The sequence below is a fragment of the Esox lucius genome, chromosome 6, assembly GCF_011004845.1.
Source record: "Esox lucius isolate fEsoLuc1 chromosome 6, fEsoLuc1.pri, whole genome shotgun sequence".
In the NCBI taxonomy this organism is placed as follows: Eukaryota; Metazoa; Chordata; class Actinopteri; order Esociformes; family Esocidae; genus Esox; species Esox lucius.
This window is the reverse complement of record NC_047574.1, coordinates 2359459-2380589: the sequence shown is the minus strand read 5'-3', so window position 1 is coordinate 2380589 and position 21131 is coordinate 2359459. Positions and strand designations below refer to the sequence as shown.

The following is a 21131-nucleotide window of genomic DNA, read 5'->3' as shown; positions in this document are numbered from 1 at the left end:
CTTGTTGTCAGATTCATGTCCAACTGAGGCCGAATCCTATACGGCTTGACCACCCTTAGGCCACTCCAACATTCAACTGAGCCTAATTCTATTGAATTACACAGCAAATTTAGGCATAAGGTAGATGTCTTTGAAAATAATTCGATACCGTTTCAGACAAATCAAGCCACTGTGTAAAAGGAAGCACATGAAAGGATTTGGCTGACCAGATTTCCTGTTCTAGCCGTCTTTGATGGGCCTAGCCCCACTGTGTGCTACCACTGTGTGCTACCACTGTGTGCTACCACTGAACGGTCACATTGATATCACACCAATAATAAAACATACAGCTTCTGTCACAGAACATTCTCCTCCCTTTCAAAGAAGCAGCTGATTTTCACTTTGATTATAACTCACTATACAAATGGTATGTTTTAGGGTAAGCTAATTAGCACATATAACAGTTTGTCTTAATTAATGTTGCAAATAACACACGTGGAGCCTCCTTCCTCTTGAAAATGATTAACCACAATCACAAACCACCGACACCCAATAATTAACCCCACATTAACACAATAATTAACCCCACACTAACACACCCAATAATTAACCCCACACTAACACACCCAATAATTAACCCCACACTAACACAATAATTAACCCCACACTTACACACCCAATAATTAACCCCACACTAACACACACAATAATTAACCCCACACTAACACAATAATTAACCCCACACTTACACACCCAATAATTAACCCCACACTAACACACACAATAATTAACCCCACACTAACACAATAATTAACCCCACACTTACACACCCAATAATTAACCCCACACTAACACACCCAATAATTAACCCCACATTAACACAATAATTAACCCCACACTAACACACCCAATAATTAACCCCACATTAACACAATAATGAACCCCACACTAACACACCCAATAATTAACCCCACACTAACATACACAATAATTAACCCCACACTAACACAATAATTAACCCCACACTAACACACACAATAATTAACCCCACAATAACACACACAATAATTAACCCCACACTTACACAATAATTAACCTCACACTAACACACACAATTATTAACCCCACACTAACACAATAATTAACCCCACACTAACACAATAATTAACCCCACACTAACACACCCAATAATTAACCCCACACTAACACAATAATTAACCCCACACTAACACACACAATTATTAACTTCACACTAACACACAATTATTAACCCAACACTCAGACATTGTCCTTCTGACTTCCCCATCAGTACTTCCTGCTGTCTTCTACCTTCTGTCCTTCTTGCGGTCTTCCCTGCCAGTACTTCCTGCTGTCTTCCAACTTCAGTACTTCCTGCTTTCATCCTTGTCAGTACTTCCTGCTGTCTTCCCTGTAACTACTTCCTGCTGTCTTCCCTGTCAGTACTTCCTGCTGTCTTCCACCTTCAGTCCTTCTTGCGGTCTTCCCTACCAGTACTTCCTGTTTCCTTCCACCTTCAGTACTTCCTGCTTTCAACCTTGTCAGTACTTCCTGCTGTCTTCCCTGTCAGTACTTCCCGCTGTCTTCCACCTTCATCCTTCCTGCTGTCTTCCCTGCCAGTACTTTCTGCTGTCTTCCCTGTCAGTACTTCCTGCTGTCTTCCCTGTCAGTACTTCCTGCTGTCTTCCCTGTCAGTACTTCCCGCTGTCTTCCACCTTCATCCTTCCTGCTGTCTTTCCTGCCAGTACTTTCTGCTGTCTTCCCTGCCAGTACTTTCTGCTGTCTTCCCTTCCAGTACTTCCTGCTGTCTTCCACCTTCATCCTTCCTGCTGTCTTCCCTGCCAGTACTTTCTGCTGCCTGTTAATTCTTCCTTCCTGGCAGTTCATTTCATACTCACCAAAGACAGGAAAGTTCAAATAAGTAAAGCTGACTAAACTGCCAGATCAGGCTACCAGTGCACCATATTCCCCAGTGATGTGGAAATAGAAAGACCTCATTGGCAGATAACTGCCATAGACTGTATCCCCAAAAGCCACTACCCTATGCACTACTTTAGATAAGAGCCCATCAAAGGAGTGCACTACAAAGTCAACAGGGTCCCGTTTGGGAATGAAATCAAAGAAACGTCCATTAACACGGTGCCGCCAAAACGCTGTGTCTCTGTTGATTTTGGCCGACGGCATGTCTGAAAACATCACTTCGTTGTAATAACCTCCCATTTCACCGAAACCAGAGGAAGGTCACCAAGTGCAGACAGTAATTTTAACTCCGCTCTACCTGCCCTCATTTAGCTCAGGCTCTCCCATCACCAATACAATGAAGAAGTAATGACACGCTGGATCTGAATGGCAGATTGAACGAGGTACGGGGCTGGCATGGTGTGTGGAGTAGGTCCACTGCAGAATGTGTGTGTTGGTGTTTATTCAAGCGCTCCAGTCTCTAACAGTTAACCTGCGGCACTGATTCAAACTCGAAGAAGGGAAGACAGAAAGAGAGAGAGGTATTTGTTTTCAGAGTGAAATACATCCTTGGTATCCGTTTGCCATTCTTCAGCTTTTGTTTTATTTAATCTTCGTAACACAAATTAAACAGGCTTGAATGCTTTTCCAATCATTAACTCAAAGAATTCGTTCAACAGTCGACATGCTTTGAAATCTGCACCAATTAAGTACTTTGTTAATTAATATTTTTCCAGAACAATGCACATTATTCACATCGCTGCAGTCGTTTGAGACAAATACAAGCTACTGTTATGCGAAAAATGAAGACATTTATACCCTGGATATTTAACACACTGAATAATGATCACATACACACGCTTGGCATATTAAAATATGACATGCTCTTTTTCATTAGAAATCAATGGCCACTTTAATTCCTTGGCAGAATGGTGTGTTGAGTGGGAACACTGTCAGTACATCCCATCCAGTGCCATGCCTTTGCATAAGCCAAATCCCATTTCTCCCCACCCCATGGCAACATGTATAGAAATGCAAGAAAATAACTGTAAAGTTGATAGAAGTGTTATCACTGCCCTGTGGCAAAATTAATAGACTTGAATTAAATTAGTTATAAAATGTGTAGAAATGTGCTTTAAAACAATAATTTCTCCCCACCCCATGGCAAAATGTATAGACTAGCAGGAAATTAGCAGTGAAATAGAAGACAAAAACTCTGCCCTATGGCTAAATGAACAGACTTGCATCGCATTATCTTTAAAACTGAAAATGTTCCTCTCTGCCATGATAATGCTTTGCTACGAGTTGGGGGGCCTAGTTGGGGGGGCCTCCAACCCTATCGTAACCAGCACCCGCAAAACCCAGCACCCCCAAAACTAGGGCCAGCCCTTATTCCACTTTGTAGGCTAATTTAACGACTCTGCTTTAATCCATCACATTGTAATTAACATGAAGCTTGTCAGACATTCAAAATGACTAATGTGCTTTTTGCTCCGAGGTGTGCATTCAACCACATGGCTCAGTTAGAGTACAGCATAGGACAGAGGGACACCCACTGAATTAGGCTTTTTTTAATGGAACAATTATTTAACCTCTCCGCCTAACTGGGGAAAAACAACATTACCACTATCCTGGCAAACAGAAACAACCTGTTTCAGCATGCTGATAACCCAGCACCTTTATTCAGAGTGAAGTTTAAAAACAAAGGCACACAGTTATTGTATTACATGAGTCAATGTGACAACAGGTAAAGGTAATAATGTCAGAGTAGACCAAGATCCCTCTGGTGAGAGATGAGAGGAAAACACATTGGTAGGAGACGAGAGGAGAAACAGAGCTGAGGTCAGACTCACAGAGGCTGGCGCTAATTGATTTCATCACTGGAATATGACATACAATCTGGGCCCTTGTTCATGAAGCAACAGCAGAACAGCTGATCCGGATCAGTTTTCCTGGTAAAACATGTGAATACCAAAGCAGATCCGAAGAAAGCAAGACGTTTTTGCGTGAGAGCTTCCACCACACTTTCCCACAACGGTCTCCCCAGCAACAGTTACCTCAGTGAGCCGCTGGTGGAGAAACAGTACTTGACCAATTTATTGTGGCAAACAGAGCGCATGAAGGCCATCGTGTTCAGGCTATGTGAAGGCCATCTACATTGCAAATGTCCAGAGACTCCCTGGTGGGGGATTTTATTAACAAGCCCAGAAGAGGAGGAGTGTGGCCTGATGGGGGCGGTATATGAGAAACGGGTGAGAGTCTCCTCTCTGTCCCCCTGCTAAGACTCCTCCGTTGTTGGGTCAGTGTGGGTGGCAAGGAGCAGCATTCAGGCCTCGTCCTTCAAAGCTTCTCCATCTCTTTCTGTTCCTACCTCCGCTCAGAGCTGCTCCACTCGGGCATTAATATGTGTGCCCGACGCAGACCTGATGTGCCCTGCTAACTGCCTCCGGAAGGTTCTGGAACCTAACAGCTTCTTCTCTTGGGGGTGTTGATGTGAAACTGATTTGGGCATGGGTGAGCTCATGACATTTCTCTGTCCAACATGTTAGTCTAGGCCCTGCTAGGTGCATTCGTTTTGCGCTGATTCGGGAGGAGGCGCGTTCAACTTTTAGTCACAATTTCATCAATACACCATATGCAGATTGAGAACATTTGTCAGCTCCTCTGGGTGAAAAGTAGGGACATTCTCTAGGAGCATCTACTGATCTGTAGGGTTAATGTAATTGTATAATTTGACCTTGAAATCTCTTCTTTATCTTTGATGAAATATGTTTGCTGAATGCTTTTGAACAAGTCCCAAAAGAATGTGCTCTTTTCATTGTCTTTCTGTTACTCTGAATAATACTGTGTAGAGCAGAGTAGTTGACAAATTTGGTGTAATCTGTAAATTACACATTTAAACCATCAGGCTACTCAATAGTCTAGACCAAACAAAGGAACCAAAATAATTTTTTTTCATCTGGTAATAATTGTCCTTCAATTCGCTCTGGAATCCAATAATCAATACAACAAACTTGAAAAGACTAAAACAGCTTATAGACTAAATATGTTAGAGAGAAAAAGCTTTTAGCGGATTAATTCATTCTCAGCGAATTCTGAAAAGATTTTGGGGATAATGAAGAGATTCTGCATAGTGGCTTGCCCTGGCATCCTGGTGTACCCCATCATATTTGTCAGCGACACACTGAATAGACCCTATTGATTGGATTTGGGAGGGGGATTTAATTAGGATCCCCACTGGCTACTAAAAAAGAATAAACTACTCTTTACAAAACATTACATAATACTAAACAATAACACGCAAGTACAGTACAGCAGTATTAGGCTACTGGACCGAAAGCCACTGGTTCTCAAAATGAAAATGAGACAGAAGTGTGACTGATTTGGACAGGTAGGGACTCTGTCTTGACTGGCCAGTTATTATCCAGGGATTGGTGACATAATGGGAGACTCCAATGGAAATAACAATATTTACTTTCAATGTGGTTTTTGTGTTCAGCCAAGCCTTTCCTTCAGAAAATACATTCACCAATGCAGCATCCCCCGCAAAATAAGCTGGTCCCGATCAAAGCTTTCAAATCAAATGTGTTTGTCTGGGAGACATTTATGCTGTGCTTCTGACATGAGGCTGAGTGTGCTCATTGCGTTGCATGCTTGCTGTGCGGCCGGCTCAACAAACACCAAGCATGCGAAGGTGCAGGACGAGTCTGACAACACAACACAAAAGGTGTGTATATTTTAACGGATGCGCACATTGAACGTTCGGTCCAACAGCCCAAGCTTCAATCCACTGTGTCTAGGATGGAATGACCTCATTAGACTGCCATGTGTTGTAGAAGGACAAAACACCACAAGAGCCTTAAAACACCACAAGAGGTGTAGCCTCCATTCCAAAAGTGCAACCAAGTGCACTTCAAAGGGTATAGGGCGTCACTTGGGATGTACAGCCACAGCCTTGTCAGGCTTTATCTATCTGGTCCTTATCAGCGATTAGAGCAGCGTCCCTCTCACTACTCAGCAATCGTTTATGAGATCTGCACCGTTGAGGTTCAGGGCACAGCCATCTTAATTACTGCTTTAATGGGTGTATAAGCAAAAGAGCAGTGTAGTTCAACAGTGGTGGTGGCTGGCTGGGTAACGAGACCTGCTGTGGCGACTAACTAAAGATGCTAGCAGTGCGCTTTTCCTTCCCCTCACAGCCAGTTCCCAAGAGACACCACACCGGGAACGTTAGGCATGTTCAGTTTGATCCTGGAGGTGTTGAAAGAGGTGATTTGATATCCTTATGGTCAGGAACAAATACACAAGAACAAACTAATTGTCGTTTTCTCCCATCACCTGACATTGATGTCACTTGGGGGAAGGTATTACTAACTGGAGAACGGTTCCATGTGAAATATGGAGAGGAATATCGTTAATTATCTTTTCATACTGACCTTGGTTCGGCTCTGCCAATGGGAATCAGACGGCAAGCGCAGGCACAGACACTCTACCACGGCACTTTAGCCGGCAAACGCCACCGTAGCCACCGACCTTGCTGCTTTCCCGCCTTACCGTTGGCAAACACATCACCACCTTCCACTGACATTTATCATGTTTGCCTTTGCAGATGACACCAGTAACACATTGTCTTTCATCCCGCCCGCATTCATCATGCATTTTATATAAAGTTCACAGACTGAGACACACAGCTCTGTCTTCATACGGAACCAATGAGAGAGCTGGGAGGCCATTATCCATCACTGTAAAATACCTGCAACACAATGGATAGGTTCATTTTCTCTTTAAGCGTAGAACACAGAACCCAGAGAATTCCACTACTGAAGATTCCACTGCTCAAGAAAAGCTGGGGGGGGTGCTGCCAAAAAACACTTCTACTGAACAATGAGGAATCCTTTAATTCCCTTATTAGCCTGATAGAGTACAATGTTGTTAGCCTGAATGGGGTGTGCATACTTGTACATCTACTAGAACTGCTCAACAAGAATACTTTGTTCCTATAGCATCACATTTAATTTAATAACGATGTTATGAATTACCCAAATAAGAAATATTAGCCTAATACCACTGGGTTATGATGACTTCAGCTTGCTAACAACCATGGGAAAACCTTGTGAGCATTTTCATGCGAGTAGGTGTTTGTTTGAAGCTGCAACATGAAACCCTCTTCTCCCCCTTGTAGCCTCATTCCAGGCAGGCAGGCCCGGCTCCACCCCAGGCAGGCCCGACACCACCCCAGGCAGGCCCGACACCACCCCAGGCAGGCCCGACACCACCCCAGGCAGGCCCGACACCACCCCAGGCAGACAGGCCCGACACCACCCCAGGCAGGCCCGACACCACCCCAGGCAGGCCCGACACCACCCCAGGCAGGCCCGACACCACCCCAGGCAGACAGGCCCGTCACCACCCCAGGCAGACAGGCCCGACACCACCCCAGGCAGGCCCGACACCACCCCAGGCAGGCCCGACACCACTCCTGGCAGGCCCAACACCACCCCAGGCAGACAGGCCCGTCACCACCCCAGGCAGGCCCGACACCACCCCAGGCAGGCCCGACACCACCCCAGGCAGGCCCGACACCACCCCAGGCAGGCCCGACACCCACCAGGCAGGCCCGACACCACCCCAGGCAGGCAGGCCCGGCTCCCCCAAAGCAAGGCCCGGCACCATCCTAGGCTGATGCAGCCAGCAAATCTGCCAGGACACCAGTTACCCTGTCCTACCAGTTACCCTGTCCTACAAGTTACCCTGTCCTACCAGTTACCCTGTCCTACCAGTTACCCTGTCCTACAAGTTACCCTGTCCTACCAGTTACCCTGTCCTACAAGTTACCCTGTCCTACCAGTTACCCTGTGCTACAGCCTCATGCAAAAAAGGAAGAAAATGGAATTGATGCGTTTAAATCACTTCAAAAAAAATAAGTCAACTTGACAATATTACTTATTATGACTTAAATTAACAACATCTAACTTACATTGTCTGTCAATGACGATATAATTATAACAATGCGTAAGCCCCAAATGCTGCCCTTTCCCCTATAAAGTACCTTCCTTTTGAGCGTCTGGTTGAACGTAGTGCATTATCAAGGGTTTAGGTTGCCTCTTGGGAAACACACAAAACACCCAGGTTTAATAAAATCTAACTTTGTGTCAATTTTCGAGGTAAACATGAAAGTAAATATTTTCGCCATTCAGCATCTCCAACAGTGCTGTTCCAGGGACCAGAAGTCATCTATCATCCCCTATTTAAGGCGATATCCTAAAAACGGTAGATAGTGTATGTGGTTGGCGCTAAGGCCCAAGACGCTTTAAATCCTTTTGGCCGTGGATGGAGGGAAACAGACCTCACCACAGGGAAGAACAGAGAGCAACAAAACCTAAAGAAGGTGGTATTACAAAGAGTGTCATGCCTAAACATCATCATGTATTTGAACATCATAATGCATTATATCTGCATACTTTAAAGAAGTATGTATACTTGGTAAAACAATGTGATTTGAAACCACATAGTTACGGCAAACAACCAGATCCAGAGTGGGTTTGCTTACCTACAGTGGCCACGGTGTCATCTCTGCCCTGAGTAAAGACCACCGTCCGTGGTCTCCTCTGGTTCACCTTGGGCAGGGCCTGGGCCCATCGGGCGATCGCCGCAATGTCACCTGTCTGTGGACAAACAATACGACTGGTTTACCACCTGTTCGAAATAACACCCAGCAGCCCCGTTAACCCAACGAATACGCTACTACAGCCCCGAACTGCTGCCGCAAAGATCCGTTTTAAGTCAGTCAACGAGGGATCACCCGATCGACTGGAGGAGATCAATGGCTTCCATGTCAGCTGGGCTGAGAGGATCAAGTAACAATAAAAACAGATGGGACTATGAAACCATCTGGAAAAAATATCAATATTTCCGGGTCAGAAGCGCTCGCATTGTTTTTTTATGCAGAAATCTGAGAAAGAAATCCTGCTGATAGAACTCGAACACATCCTCTGTCAGACACGGTCACAGACACGGTCAATATTGGAAGAAGAAGACAGTCAGAAGACAAAGGTACTTACATAAAGACAGGATAAGGCTGGTATTATGCATACAGTAATACATTATTCTCCTTAAGGGTTCCAAACAGCACCCTAACCCTACGTGGTACCCTACTACTAACCAGAGCCCCATGAGGCCCAGTCAACAGTAGTGCACCACGAAGGGAATAGGCTGCCCAGAAGCGAGCTGCCCAGAAGCGATAGCCTGGAGCCTAGAGACCTCAACTCTCTGGAGAGCCTCGCTTTGATCGTCACGGATATAAAAAAAAAATCCACATCTGTCATGGCTACTTGGTTATTAACATATCATGAAGTACGAGGAACAGGTGGAGCGCCTCCATCAGTACGGAAGCCCTTTCCTCTGATTGGTGGACTGCCACTGACACAGCAGGTTTATAATTTGGTCCCAGTGGCACAGAGGGAGTCTCTTCATAGAGCGGCAGATTGTGGGTTTGATTCCCACACGAGCGGCCTGCGTCTACTGTACTGCACATACATTTTTCAGGTTCCACGGACACAATCTGCCAAAATACCAAATAATAGCACACCTGTTTTTTTATTCAGCCTTTTAAAATAATATTATGATTATAAAATAATGGATCCAAAAATAGGTCACTTCTCTGGCAATTTCAGCGGTGCAATGTTTACCTACATTGAGGAAGCAGCAGTTCAAGCAATTAAAACTGAGCAGGAAGTAATCAGAGTGATTTTACTGCTAAACCAAAGGCCCCGACCAGTCTCCCACCCTGTAGCCCCTGAGCTTTAACACCTCTAAACGCTTACCAAACGTCCTTTAATCAGCCTAAAGAGGTCCGCCGAGACCTCGGGAAGAGGAAACACCCCTGTAAGGCGCTAAAGGACGTGCTAATGGAAAGGTTGATACAAAGGCTGCTAGCAAGCAACGGCAAAGAAGCCATTTGTAACTGACTGACTCGACTGAACCACTAGCCAGCCACGCCACACGTCAAATGCAAAAGGAAAAACCTTCACAGTAATACCAAGAGGGTGGGTAACCCTTAAAACTTAATGAAAGGGGTACAAGGGAGATTTAGTTGGTTTAGGGAACAAAAGTGTCAAATAAATATATATATACTGCTCAAAAGAAATATATGGAACACGTAATCATCACAGTATAACACCAAGTCAATTAAACTTCAGGTATTTCAATCTGTCCACTAGGAAGCAAAAGCTATTGTGAATCAGGATGGCACGAGGGCCCAACGTCCTCTAGTGGGACCTGTGCTCACAGCCCAGCACTGTGTAGCTCGATTGGCATTTGCCAGAGACAATTGGCAAGTCCGCCACTGGCGACCCATTCTCTTCACAGATGAGAGCAGGTTCACACTGAGTACGTGACAGACTTGAAAGAGTCTGGAGATGCCGTGGTGAACGTTATGCTGCCTGCAACATCTCCCAGCATGACCGGTTTGACGGTGGGTCAGTGATGGTCTGGGGAGGCATGTCCTTGGAGGGTCACTCAGACCTCCACGTGTTAGCAAACTGTCCCATGGATGCTTTTAGGTACCGGGATGAAATCCTCAGACCCATCGCCAAACCTCATGCTGGTGCAGTGGGCATCATCCTGGTGCAGGACAATGCCCGGCCTCATGTGGCCAGAGTGTGTAGGCAGTTCCTGGATGAAGAAGGCACAGATGCCATTGACTGACCCTCACATTCCCCAGACCTGAATGCATTTGAGAACCTCTGAGACATTATGTATCGATGAGTCCGATGGCACCAAGTAGCAACACAGACTCTCCTGGAGCTCACTGATGCTCCTCAAGGTCTGGAAGGAGCATGCCCAGACGTTGTCAGGAGTGCATACAGGCACGTAGAGGCCATACACAATACTGAGTCACATTATGAGTTGCCGTGATGAAAATGTTTACTTTGATTTCAGTGTGTGTTTGAAACCAGCCCTCATTGGGTTGGTGATTTTGGTTTCCATTGACCGTTGTTACCTCATTTTGTTCTCTATGAATTACACAATGTCCAGTTAAGATTTTGATCTTATATATATTTTGTTCATCGAGACCTGACGTGTGATTCAGGCGTTCCCTTAATTTCTTCGCGAAGTGTGTGTAGGTACTGGGGATATAACCATTAGGTTATTCCAGCTTAGAGATTGTGTTGTCGCTACAGGAAGTCGTTACCTCCAAGCGGGCTACACAAACAATGTGGAGAACAGATAAAATAATTCAACATGATCGCACTTCTTAAACGTGAAGAACATTTGCATTGTCAACTTGAATTACAATACCGCCGAATGACGACATTCATGTGTGCGAATGATCAATTGTTCAGCCAGTGATTGGATCGAAATCAGCGTGCACCCACACTTTTATTGCACTTTGAACGTGAGGCACATTCCTCTCCAGAAGATTTTTTTCCCCCCAAACCACAGAATGTGACAGCTTTATCCGGGTGTTAAATTCCTGTGTCTGTATCAAAGCTGCTGAAAAAAAATCTTCCTCAATGCAGTGAGGCAGTTTGTGAGGAAGTGGACTGTGTTCCAAACAGCTCCCTCTTCTCATTGGATACAGTACGTTAGAACAGTCAGCACACTACATAGTGTGTCATTGGGGTGTCAAGGAAATATTCAATTACTGTTGGTCTACAGATAGCTCATGTCATCATGTGGCCATTTTAAAAGAAAACAGATGACAATCAAAAAGACTGCTAAACGTGTTCAGACTTACTAAGGGCTTTTTGAAGTCGATCAAATGCGTATAACCTTTGGTTTGTATGACAATTATTGACTCGGCTATACTCTCTATTTCGGCCTCCACTAATGCATCATTAGATTGACCAAAGACATCATCACACCTCTTCATTTCTGCATCCATTTGCTTTTGAATTTTAACGTAAGTCAGTATATTGAAATGTATTGTATATCTAGCAAGACACAATACCATTTTGGTTTATAATGTTAAAAGAAAAACAAAAGAAGAAAGCTAAAATCAGACACATACAGTGGGGAGAACAAGTATTTGATACACTGCCAATTTTGCAGGTTTTCCCACTTACAAAGCATGTAGAAGTCTGTAATTTTTATCATAGGTACTCTTCAACTGTGAGTGATGGAATCTAAAACAAAAATCCAGAAAATCACATTGTATGATTTTTAAGTAATTAACTTGCATTTTATTGCATGACATAAGTATTTGATACATCAGAAAAACAGAACTTAATATTTGGTACAGAAACCATTGTTTGCAATTACAGAGATCATATATTTCCTGTAGTTCTTGACCAGGTTTGCACACACTACAGCAGGGATTTTGGCCCACTCCTCCATACAGACCTTCTCCAGATCCGGGGCTGTTGCTGGGCAATACGGACTTTCAGCTCCCTCCAAAGATTTTCTATTGGGTTCAGGTCTGAAGACTGGCTAGGCCACTCCAGGACCTTGAGATGCTTCTTATGGAGCCACTCCTTAGTTGCCCTGGCTGTGTGTTTTGGGTCGTTGTCATGCTGGAAGACCCAGCCATGACCCATCTTCAATACTCTTACTGAGGGAAGGAGGTTGTTGGCCAAGATCTCGGGATACATGGCCCCATCCATCCTCCCCTCAATACGGTGCAGTCGTCCTGTCCCCTTTGCAGAAAAGCATCTCCAAAGAATGATGGTTTTACTCATCCTTTTTCTTCCTCAAAACACGGCGGGTGGAGTTTAGACCAAAAAGCTCTATTTTTGTCTTATCAGACCACATGACCTTCTCCCATTCCTCCTCTAGATCATCCAGATAGTCATTGGCAAACTTCAGACGGGCCTGGACATGCGCTGGCTTGAGCAGGGGGACCTTGCGTGCGCTGCAGCATTTTAATCCATGATGGCGTAGTGTGTTACTAATGTTTTTATTTGAGACTGTGGTCCCAGCTCTCTTCAGGTCATTGACCAGGTCCTGCCGTAAAGTTCTGGGCTGATCCCTCACCTTCTTCATGATCATTGATGCCCCACGAGGTGAGATCTTGAATGGAGCCCCAGACTGAGGGAGATTGACCGTCATCTTGAACTTCTTCCATTTTCTAATAATTGCGCCAACAGTTGTTGCCTTCTCACCAAACTGCTTGCCTATTGTCCTGTAGTCCATCCCAGCCGTGTTCAGGTCTACAATTTTATCCCTGATGTCCTTACACAGTTCTCTGGTCATGGCCATTGTGGAGAGGTTGGAGTCTGATTGAGTGTGTGGACAGGTGTCTTTTATACAGGTAACGAGTTCAAACAGGTGCAGTTAATACAGGTAATGAGTGGAGAACAGGAGGGCTTCTTAAAGAAAAACTAACAGGTCTGTGAGAGCCGGAATTCTTACTGGTTGGTAGGTGACCAAATACTTATGTCATGCAATAAAATGCAAATTAATTATAAAATAATCATACAATGTGATTTTCTGGATTTTTGTTTTAGACCCCGTCACTCACAGTTGAAGTGTACCTATGAGAAAAATGACAGACCTCTACATGCTTTGTAAGTAGGAAAACCTGCAAAATCAGCAGTGTATCAGCAGTGCTTTTTTGCAATTATTTCATTTATTTGCGGACTTGCCGAACTTGGTGCCGCTACGTGTTAAGATCGGTAACAAGTGCCTGATCGTCATTTTATTTATTTATTTATTTGCCACATTCTGAGTCGATGGTCGAGGGTCTTCCATTTTCCACCCTGCATACAAAGCAATATTGCAGTGTTCTGGCAAATCAAGTTGACCCAGAGTGAGTACCGGGAAAGTCTTTGCCCCTTATTTCTAACTTTATTTTTTTAAATCCACCCCTCCCTCTTCTTGTCTGTGGAAGCTGTCAGTGCCATCAGGAATCCATTTCTATTCCAGGCACGTTGATCGCATCGTAAGTGATTCTGGATGACAATTATTCATACAGAAAATAACTATATTCAAGGGAGAGCTCTACCTTTAAAGAGAGGAGCCCATTTCAGATTTATTTTAAACTCACCCGTTGTGTTTGTCTTTCTAAATGAATATTTAAAAAGCAAAGAGGGGATATATGCAGACAAGGCAAAACATTTATTCCGCATTCAAGGCGCAGCCCCACTTAAAACACATATTTTATGTACTAACAAGCCCTGTAATTTTCATTTAGATAATCTGTAACCACAGGTGGCAGTCATTTCGTTATTAAAAGGATGGTGTGTGAGCTGTAATACTATATTACACTGTAGCAGGGAAAGGGGATACGCTTCATCCCTGAGAAAAATAATACTAATGAGCGAAGCCTTTTAACCAGGCAACCTGACAGCCCCCGAAGAGAGGGAATGGCTCAGACAGATGCACAGAGGTGGTAGAAAGAGAGGACGAAGGAGAAGGAGAGAACATTGAGAGAGACAGAGAGTGTGAGAGGGAGGCAGAGAGAGCCAAAAAGAGAGAGAGAAAAGTAGAGAGAGGTAGAGAGACAGAGAGATAGAAAGAGATAGAAAGAGGTAAGGAGAGGTGGAAAGAAAGCATATTCCGCTGTTACAAAGACCCTGTGTAAGTTGCTTCATATCCTTTAAGTGTGTATATTATTCTCATTGTATCATTGTTTTAGTTTTTATATTATTAAAGCTCAAACATTATCTTAATTTCAGTAAGATTTCATATACATTGATTTGGCAACAGAGACAGCCATCCATTGAAGCCAATAAAGTATTTATCAAATTGAATTGAGACAGAGAGACAGTGATAGAGAGAGAGACAGAGAGAGAGAGAGAGAGAGAGAGAGCGAGAGACGGAGAGGGGATGGAAAAGAGGGAGACAGGAGGCAGAGAGACAGAGAAAGAGGAAAGGGTTGAAACCATGCCCAACTTCTCAGCTTCCCAAGAGGCTTTTCAAAATTCAATACATAACATCTGTAGGCGATGTTGGGTGCAGACCTAGTGGAGTGCGTCATAACACACACACACACACACACACAGTGAGAAGGGGGAGAGAAGGGGGGAGAGAGAGAGAGAGAGTGAGAGAGAAGAGAGCAAGAGAGAGCTAGAGAGAGTGAGTGTGTGCTGGCTGAACAAAGAAACCATGACGACTGCCAGGTTTCCATGGCAACTGCTGCAAGGCCTGGAGAGTATAATAGCACATCAATCACTGTCCAAAAAAGAACTAAATTATCAGCAAAAATAACCCTTTAGGATCTGTTTAGTGGTGTGTAATCGGCGGATAACTCACCTCCTCGAAACCCTGCTCTCTGGCAAACGTGGCCGCCTCCTGAAATAGAAAATAAAGAACACAAATGAACTTAATTACAGAGTCACAACACTGGAACAGGATGTCACACCTCCCACATCCCAAATGGCACCTCACGCCCTACTGAGGGCTCTACATGTGACTGGAGCCCATGGGGTAGGCACCAAATGTAGTGAATGGCACAGGGTAGTAGGGCGCCTTTGGGGACGCCTGCTCACGGTAGTCCTATAGTACAAGACCTCTTGTTTCCTTCCTTCCTCCAGTTGCTGACTGAATGAACACGTGTGACGATGCGACACTTCAGACTGGAGGAGTAACTAGAGTCGATCTTCGCTGCCGTAGCTCTCCACCGTCTGAATTAGTGGCATGAGGACGGCATGAAGACGTGAGCCTGTTTAATCCCAGTGCCCCACTTTAGCTCACTGCGAAACAACAACAGCATGCGAACAAGCCAGAGCCTGTGTCTCCAATGGAACCCTTTCCCTTCCACACTGCAGCACTTCGGAGTGCCCTAGATAGGGGATACGTCAAATCAAAATGCATTCAGCACCAGCGCCGTAAGAAACGGGAGTAGACAAATGTTTACTTACAGGGCCATTTCACAAACAAAAAAAAGAAAAAAAAAAGCTAAACACATAAATGCAAAATACCGAAAATTGTAACCCAAAGAATATGCCCCACAATGAGGAACAATATGAAATGACTGGGACGGTTGGCTAGTTGTTTCTGATAAGCCAATTGTGTTTCGTCACATCGTTTGTACAGTAGTAATCTTTAGTCTTTATTTTAGGCTATTTTAGTCTTTATGCATTTGTCTTTGAAGTCTGCTCTTGGTGTCTGCCAACATGAGGACCAAAGAATGTCAGGAGTAAATGAAAGTTAAAAAAAAGCCATTAAGAGGCTGAAAAAATATCTGAAACATAGCCAAAACCTTTGGCCTACCAACAAAAAGTTTGGAACATCATTAAAAAGAAGGGACTGGTGAGCTCAATCACAAGCCTCCTGGAAGAGCAAACAGGACCTCTAAAGTGCATAAGAAAAGAACGCTCTCCATAATGAAAAGAAACCCAAACAACTGTCAGACAGATCAGGAAACCACTGACACTGACACATCCATAAAAGTGGATGTGTCAGCCACTACCATCAGTTTCTTTTTCGTTCAGCAATCTCACAAGATATTAGTTACTTTTTGGATACCAAGGAATTCTAGTTACATTTTCCTGTATTATTGTTTGCTTGTATTTATTTGAATTTGACAGAAGAAAATAAACACTGTTTAGAAGAAAATAAACACTGCCCAGATGAGTAGCTTTACAAAATGTTACTAGGTGGCGTAAGACCTTCGCATCGGTACTGTAGTATAGAGGGTAATAGTATGCAGTGAGCTCGCCAACGTAGAGCCGTCAGAGTGAGACGTAGACCCGTCAGAGTGGGACGTAGACCCGTCAGGGTGAGACGTAGACCCGTCAGGGTGAGGCGTAGACCCGTCAGGGTGAGGCGTAGACCCGTCAGGGTGAGGCGTAGACCCGTCAGGGTGAGGCGTAGACCCGTCAGGGTGAGGCGTAGACCCGTCAGGGTGAGACGTAGACCCGTCAGGGTGAGGCGTAGACCCGTCAGGGTGAGGCGTAGACCCGTCAGGGTGAGACGTAGACCCGTCAGAGTGAGGCGTAGACCCGTCAGGGTGAGGCGTAGACCCGTCAGGGTGAGGCGTAGACCCGTCAGGGTGAGACGTAGACCCGTCAGGGTGAGGCGTAGACCCGTCAGGGTGAGACGTAGACCCGTCAGGGTGAGACGTAGACCCGTCAGGGTGAGACGTAGACCCGTCAGGGTGAGGCGTAGACCCGTCAGGGTGAGGCGTAGACCCGTCAGGGTGAGGCGTAGACCCGTCAGGGTGAGGCGTAGATCCGTCAGGGTGAGACGTAGATCCGTCCAAATTGGTAATAAGTGTAAAACAGATGACACTGAACTTTAACTTTTATTCAGTTTAATAGCACATTTGTAGGCTAATATCTCTATTTTCAGGTGAGATTATCTACAGTTTTCACCCATGTTTGAAAATTGCAAATCATAACCATAATTGCAATATTTGTCAAAAAAAATCGCCATTCAATATTGTATCCAAATCATGCAGGCCTAACAACATTTCTTAGAGATTATTTTAGTTAAGACTGCAACTGTCAACCGCAGCTCCGCCTGAGGAGAAACGGACGGGCCCAGACAACACTATTTCAGCCATCCAGCCATGAAACTACAGGACTGCAACTCACGAGAGGATGTACAGTATGTGTTGGGGTTTCCCAGTTTCCACCACTGAAATTCAATAGTGACCACAGAAAGACAGCTCTGTTTGCAGTCTACTTGACTGGTGTTGCTTCCCAGCAGCCAGGTGATATTATTCACTCTGTTTAATCAATGATGTGATTAAACAGAGGGCTAGCTAGCTGTGGGCTAGCTGTTGCACGAAGAGATGCAATAAAATGGACACAAATCACGAGTGACAAGTCCTTTGGTTCAATTCACTTTTGACCATTTAGAAGAAGCAATAAGTCAATGCTATGATGCTAAATGATCCAATTATATGGAGCGAGGCCTGGGGTTTGGAGCGCGGCGTGACCTTGGGGAAGGATGGGCTGACAATCTGTCCCTCCTCACAGAGGAGAGGGAGATGACGGCGCGTGTGTCGCGTGTGTACCGATGTGTGTGTGTGATAAGAGACGAGCTGAGAGGGAGATGGCTGAGGACGTTATGGGGCCCAGGGGCCCACATCATCCTCGATCTCCCATTACTGGGCCAGACGTGTCAGGTCACCTGGTAACACAGGTCCACTGGGTTAGGCAAATAGCTGGATAGGTTCTTTTCAGATTAAGCAAGTCTGTGTCCCGGTGTCTGCAGAGTCCCAGCCTACACCACGCTCACTTTCATTTATTTACCGGGCCTACTATGTATTGACTTTTCTCCTCAGACACATTTAATCACAGAAGGGCAGCAACAATCAGAGGAAAGGCAGGCCCGGGTAGCCCAACTATCAGAGGCCCGGCAGGCCTGGGTAGCCTGACTATCAGAGACCCAGCAGGCCCGACTATCAGAGGCGTGGCAGGCCTGGGTAGCCTGACGGTCAGAGGCCCGGCAGGCCTGGGTAGCCTGACTACCATTGACCCGGCAGGCCTGGGTAGCCTGACTATCAGAGGCCCGGCAGGCCTGGGTAGCCCGACTATCAGAGGTGTGGCAGGCCTGGGTAGCCTGACCGTCAGAGGCCCAGCAGGCCTGGGTAGCCTGACTAACAGAGGCCCGGCAGGCCTGGGTAGCCTGACTAATGTGTTGTCAAAACAAGAACAATTCATCTGAGGACAGAGGGTAACGAATGGATCCCAATGTTCTACATAACGTTCTACCATCTGAATGACTCAACAGAAATCGTGGCTCATCAGACCAGACCACATTCTTCCGGTCTTCAACTGTCCAATTCTGGTGAGCTCGTGCAAATTGTAGCCTCTTTTCCTATTTGTAGTGGAGATGAGTGGTACCCGGTTTGGGTCTTCTGCTGTTGTAGCCCATGCGCCTCTTTCTTTCCCATTCTGACATTCAGTTTGGAGTTCAGGAGATTGTCTTGACCAGGACCACACCCCTAAATGCATTGAAGCAACTGCCATGTGATTGGTTGATTAGATAATTGCATTAATGAGAAATTGAACAGGTGTTCCTACTAATCCTTTAGGTGAGTGTATATGTTGACCCTAGACTGACGTGAGTCAGTATTATTTTTGTCCTAAACTGCTATAATCTATTCTGTTACTCTAAGAGGCATTTCAGCTTCAGCTCAGTTAGATGTCGAGCAATCGACGAGATGGTCAAACAGTGTGTTCAGTTTAGCAGTCAGTACGACCACTGGTATTTTAACCGTTTCACTCAGACATGTTAAATGGCCCTCCCTCTAGTTTTCTTGGTGTTGGCACCTCATTACAGATAGATGAGAAATACTCGGTAAACCTGCTACACTGCAGGCTATTCCAGCACACTTCCTCAACAATACAAATCAGTTTTTCTCTTTCAAATTGATTCAACCGATACACAAACTCCAGACTCCAGACCCCTGACAACAGTTTGTTATTAAAAATCAAATCCCACAAAGGGCGAAATAAACACGAGTGTTGTTGTAAATAAGTTGTCCGGTCTGACCTCCATCTTGTCCACTTCTCCCCCCAGTGTCAAACACAGTTCAGTTTTTGTCTTGGCATCGTTTTGGGCTAGCACAGTGAAGCCAATGTCTTTTTCTGACTAGCCTGACATAGGTAGGTACATTTTTAAGCTTATAAATGTTATTAACCTTAGCTCTGGGTTTTGCTCTTTGATATAGATGTTTTGTGAAACTCCTATAACAAGGTTTTCCTCTCTCTTTCTCTAACTTTCCTTCTCTCTCCCTCTCATCATTTCCTGAGACATATGTTCAACAACTCGTTACAAAGGAGAAAACGTTATGTGAACTTGTTTGTTAAACTGATTATTTCGGATTTGAATTCGACGACTTCTGTAATTGCATTTTCCGCCACGTTTATTGTGTGAATATTCTGACCTACTGCTGTGGACTTACAAGCAGTCACACATGGTTGTGTTTTGCCTTGGCTGAGTCCCAAATGGTACCCTATTCCTTATGAAGTGCACAACCCTTGACCACCCTATTCCTTATGAAGTGCACAACCCTTGACCAAATTCCCATGGGCCCTGGTCAAAAGTAGTGTACTAAACAGTGAACAGGATGCCGTTTGGGACGCGTGACTTGTGTAGCCTGTTAAGATTTGAGCCAGTTCAGATATTAATACATGGTCATTGTTTGATGAGATGAAGTGGACCGTAACACTGTTATTACCGAGGTACTCCAGTGCTTTGAAGAATGTGAATCAAGCGCTGTAGAGTTTATGTACTGTTACCACATTTGCAGTAAGGAAAATATTTACTGGAGAAGAAAAACAGCATAAACAAACACATCTTAATACTTATTATAGATGAGCAAATGTTTGTACAACAGTATATGCTGGTGACAATGTGAACACCTGTTTGAAGCAGGTCGTTTCCTGTCTGTCCACCCTCTTTGAAGCTCCACAAAATAATGGCCCTGCGCCTGAAGTGCATTTCCTGTTTGGTCTCAGTTTGCAAGAAGTGTTCATCTCTATCCCCCCCCCCCCCCCCCACACACACACACACACGCACGCACACCCCCCACCTCTGATGGGGAGATATTAGCTTAAGCTCTCTAAAAATATATCTTGGGCTGTATGGGCCCATGACAGCAAGCATCTCATACATTCTGATGAGGTCCGGTCACCTGTGGCTCCATGTCAAAACCACAGCCTGCCTGCCATTAATGTGCTGATGTTTTAAGCCCTCTGTGTTTTTATTATGCCTTTATGTTACCTGACGATCATGGAGACCTATGTTCACTCATCAGCCTGACTCATTAGGGGGGAGTAAGAGGCTTGCAAATAAAGGGAACATTTCATAGCATTACATACAGTGTGTCTTTGAAGCAATGATATTCTTTGTTGAAAGACACTGGTGTTGTTTTCAGTGTCTCTTGAAGCGCTTCTAGAGTTGAGCATTTCTGGAGATGTTCCAAATATGTTTGGGGATTTCTGGAGAAATCAGAAGATTTTTAAACGTTTCTGGGATGTTGTTACCCCAAAACCCACCCGTTATATTGAGCGCCATAAAAAACACTAAGACTCATAAAACTGTATAACGCATAATTTATTAGTGTATATATAAAATATACATACACATATATATATATATATATATATATATATATAGCTCCAAATAAATTAAGAGACCACTGCCCATTTTTCTTTCCTTTCCAAAAATGTTGTAAAGGAAGGTTTTGAGTGAGGAGCAGAAGGGTTAAAATTAAGAGACCACTGCAAATTGAACATTTCTGTTGCTCACTCGAAACTTTCCTTTTCAGCCCTCAT

At 44.6% G+C, this 21131-nt stretch overlaps 1 protein-coding gene across 3 annotated transcripts in view; it reads right to left on the bottom strand.

The window, feature by feature from the left end:
* Positions 1-21131, bottom strand: part of adkb (adenosine kinase b) — a 164985-nt gene that overhangs the window by 2914 nt on the left and 140940 nt on the right. For all 3 annotated transcript variants that reach the window (XM_020047526.3, XM_020047524.3, XM_020047525.3), the window contains 2 exons: positions 15151-15189; positions 8507-8621 (listed from right to left, as the gene is read on the bottom strand). In XM_020047526.3, coding sequence (XP_019903085.1) covers positions 8507-8621; positions 15151-15189 — 154 coding nt within the window. The remainder of the gene's footprint in view (positions 1-8506; positions 8622-15150; positions 15190-21131) is intronic.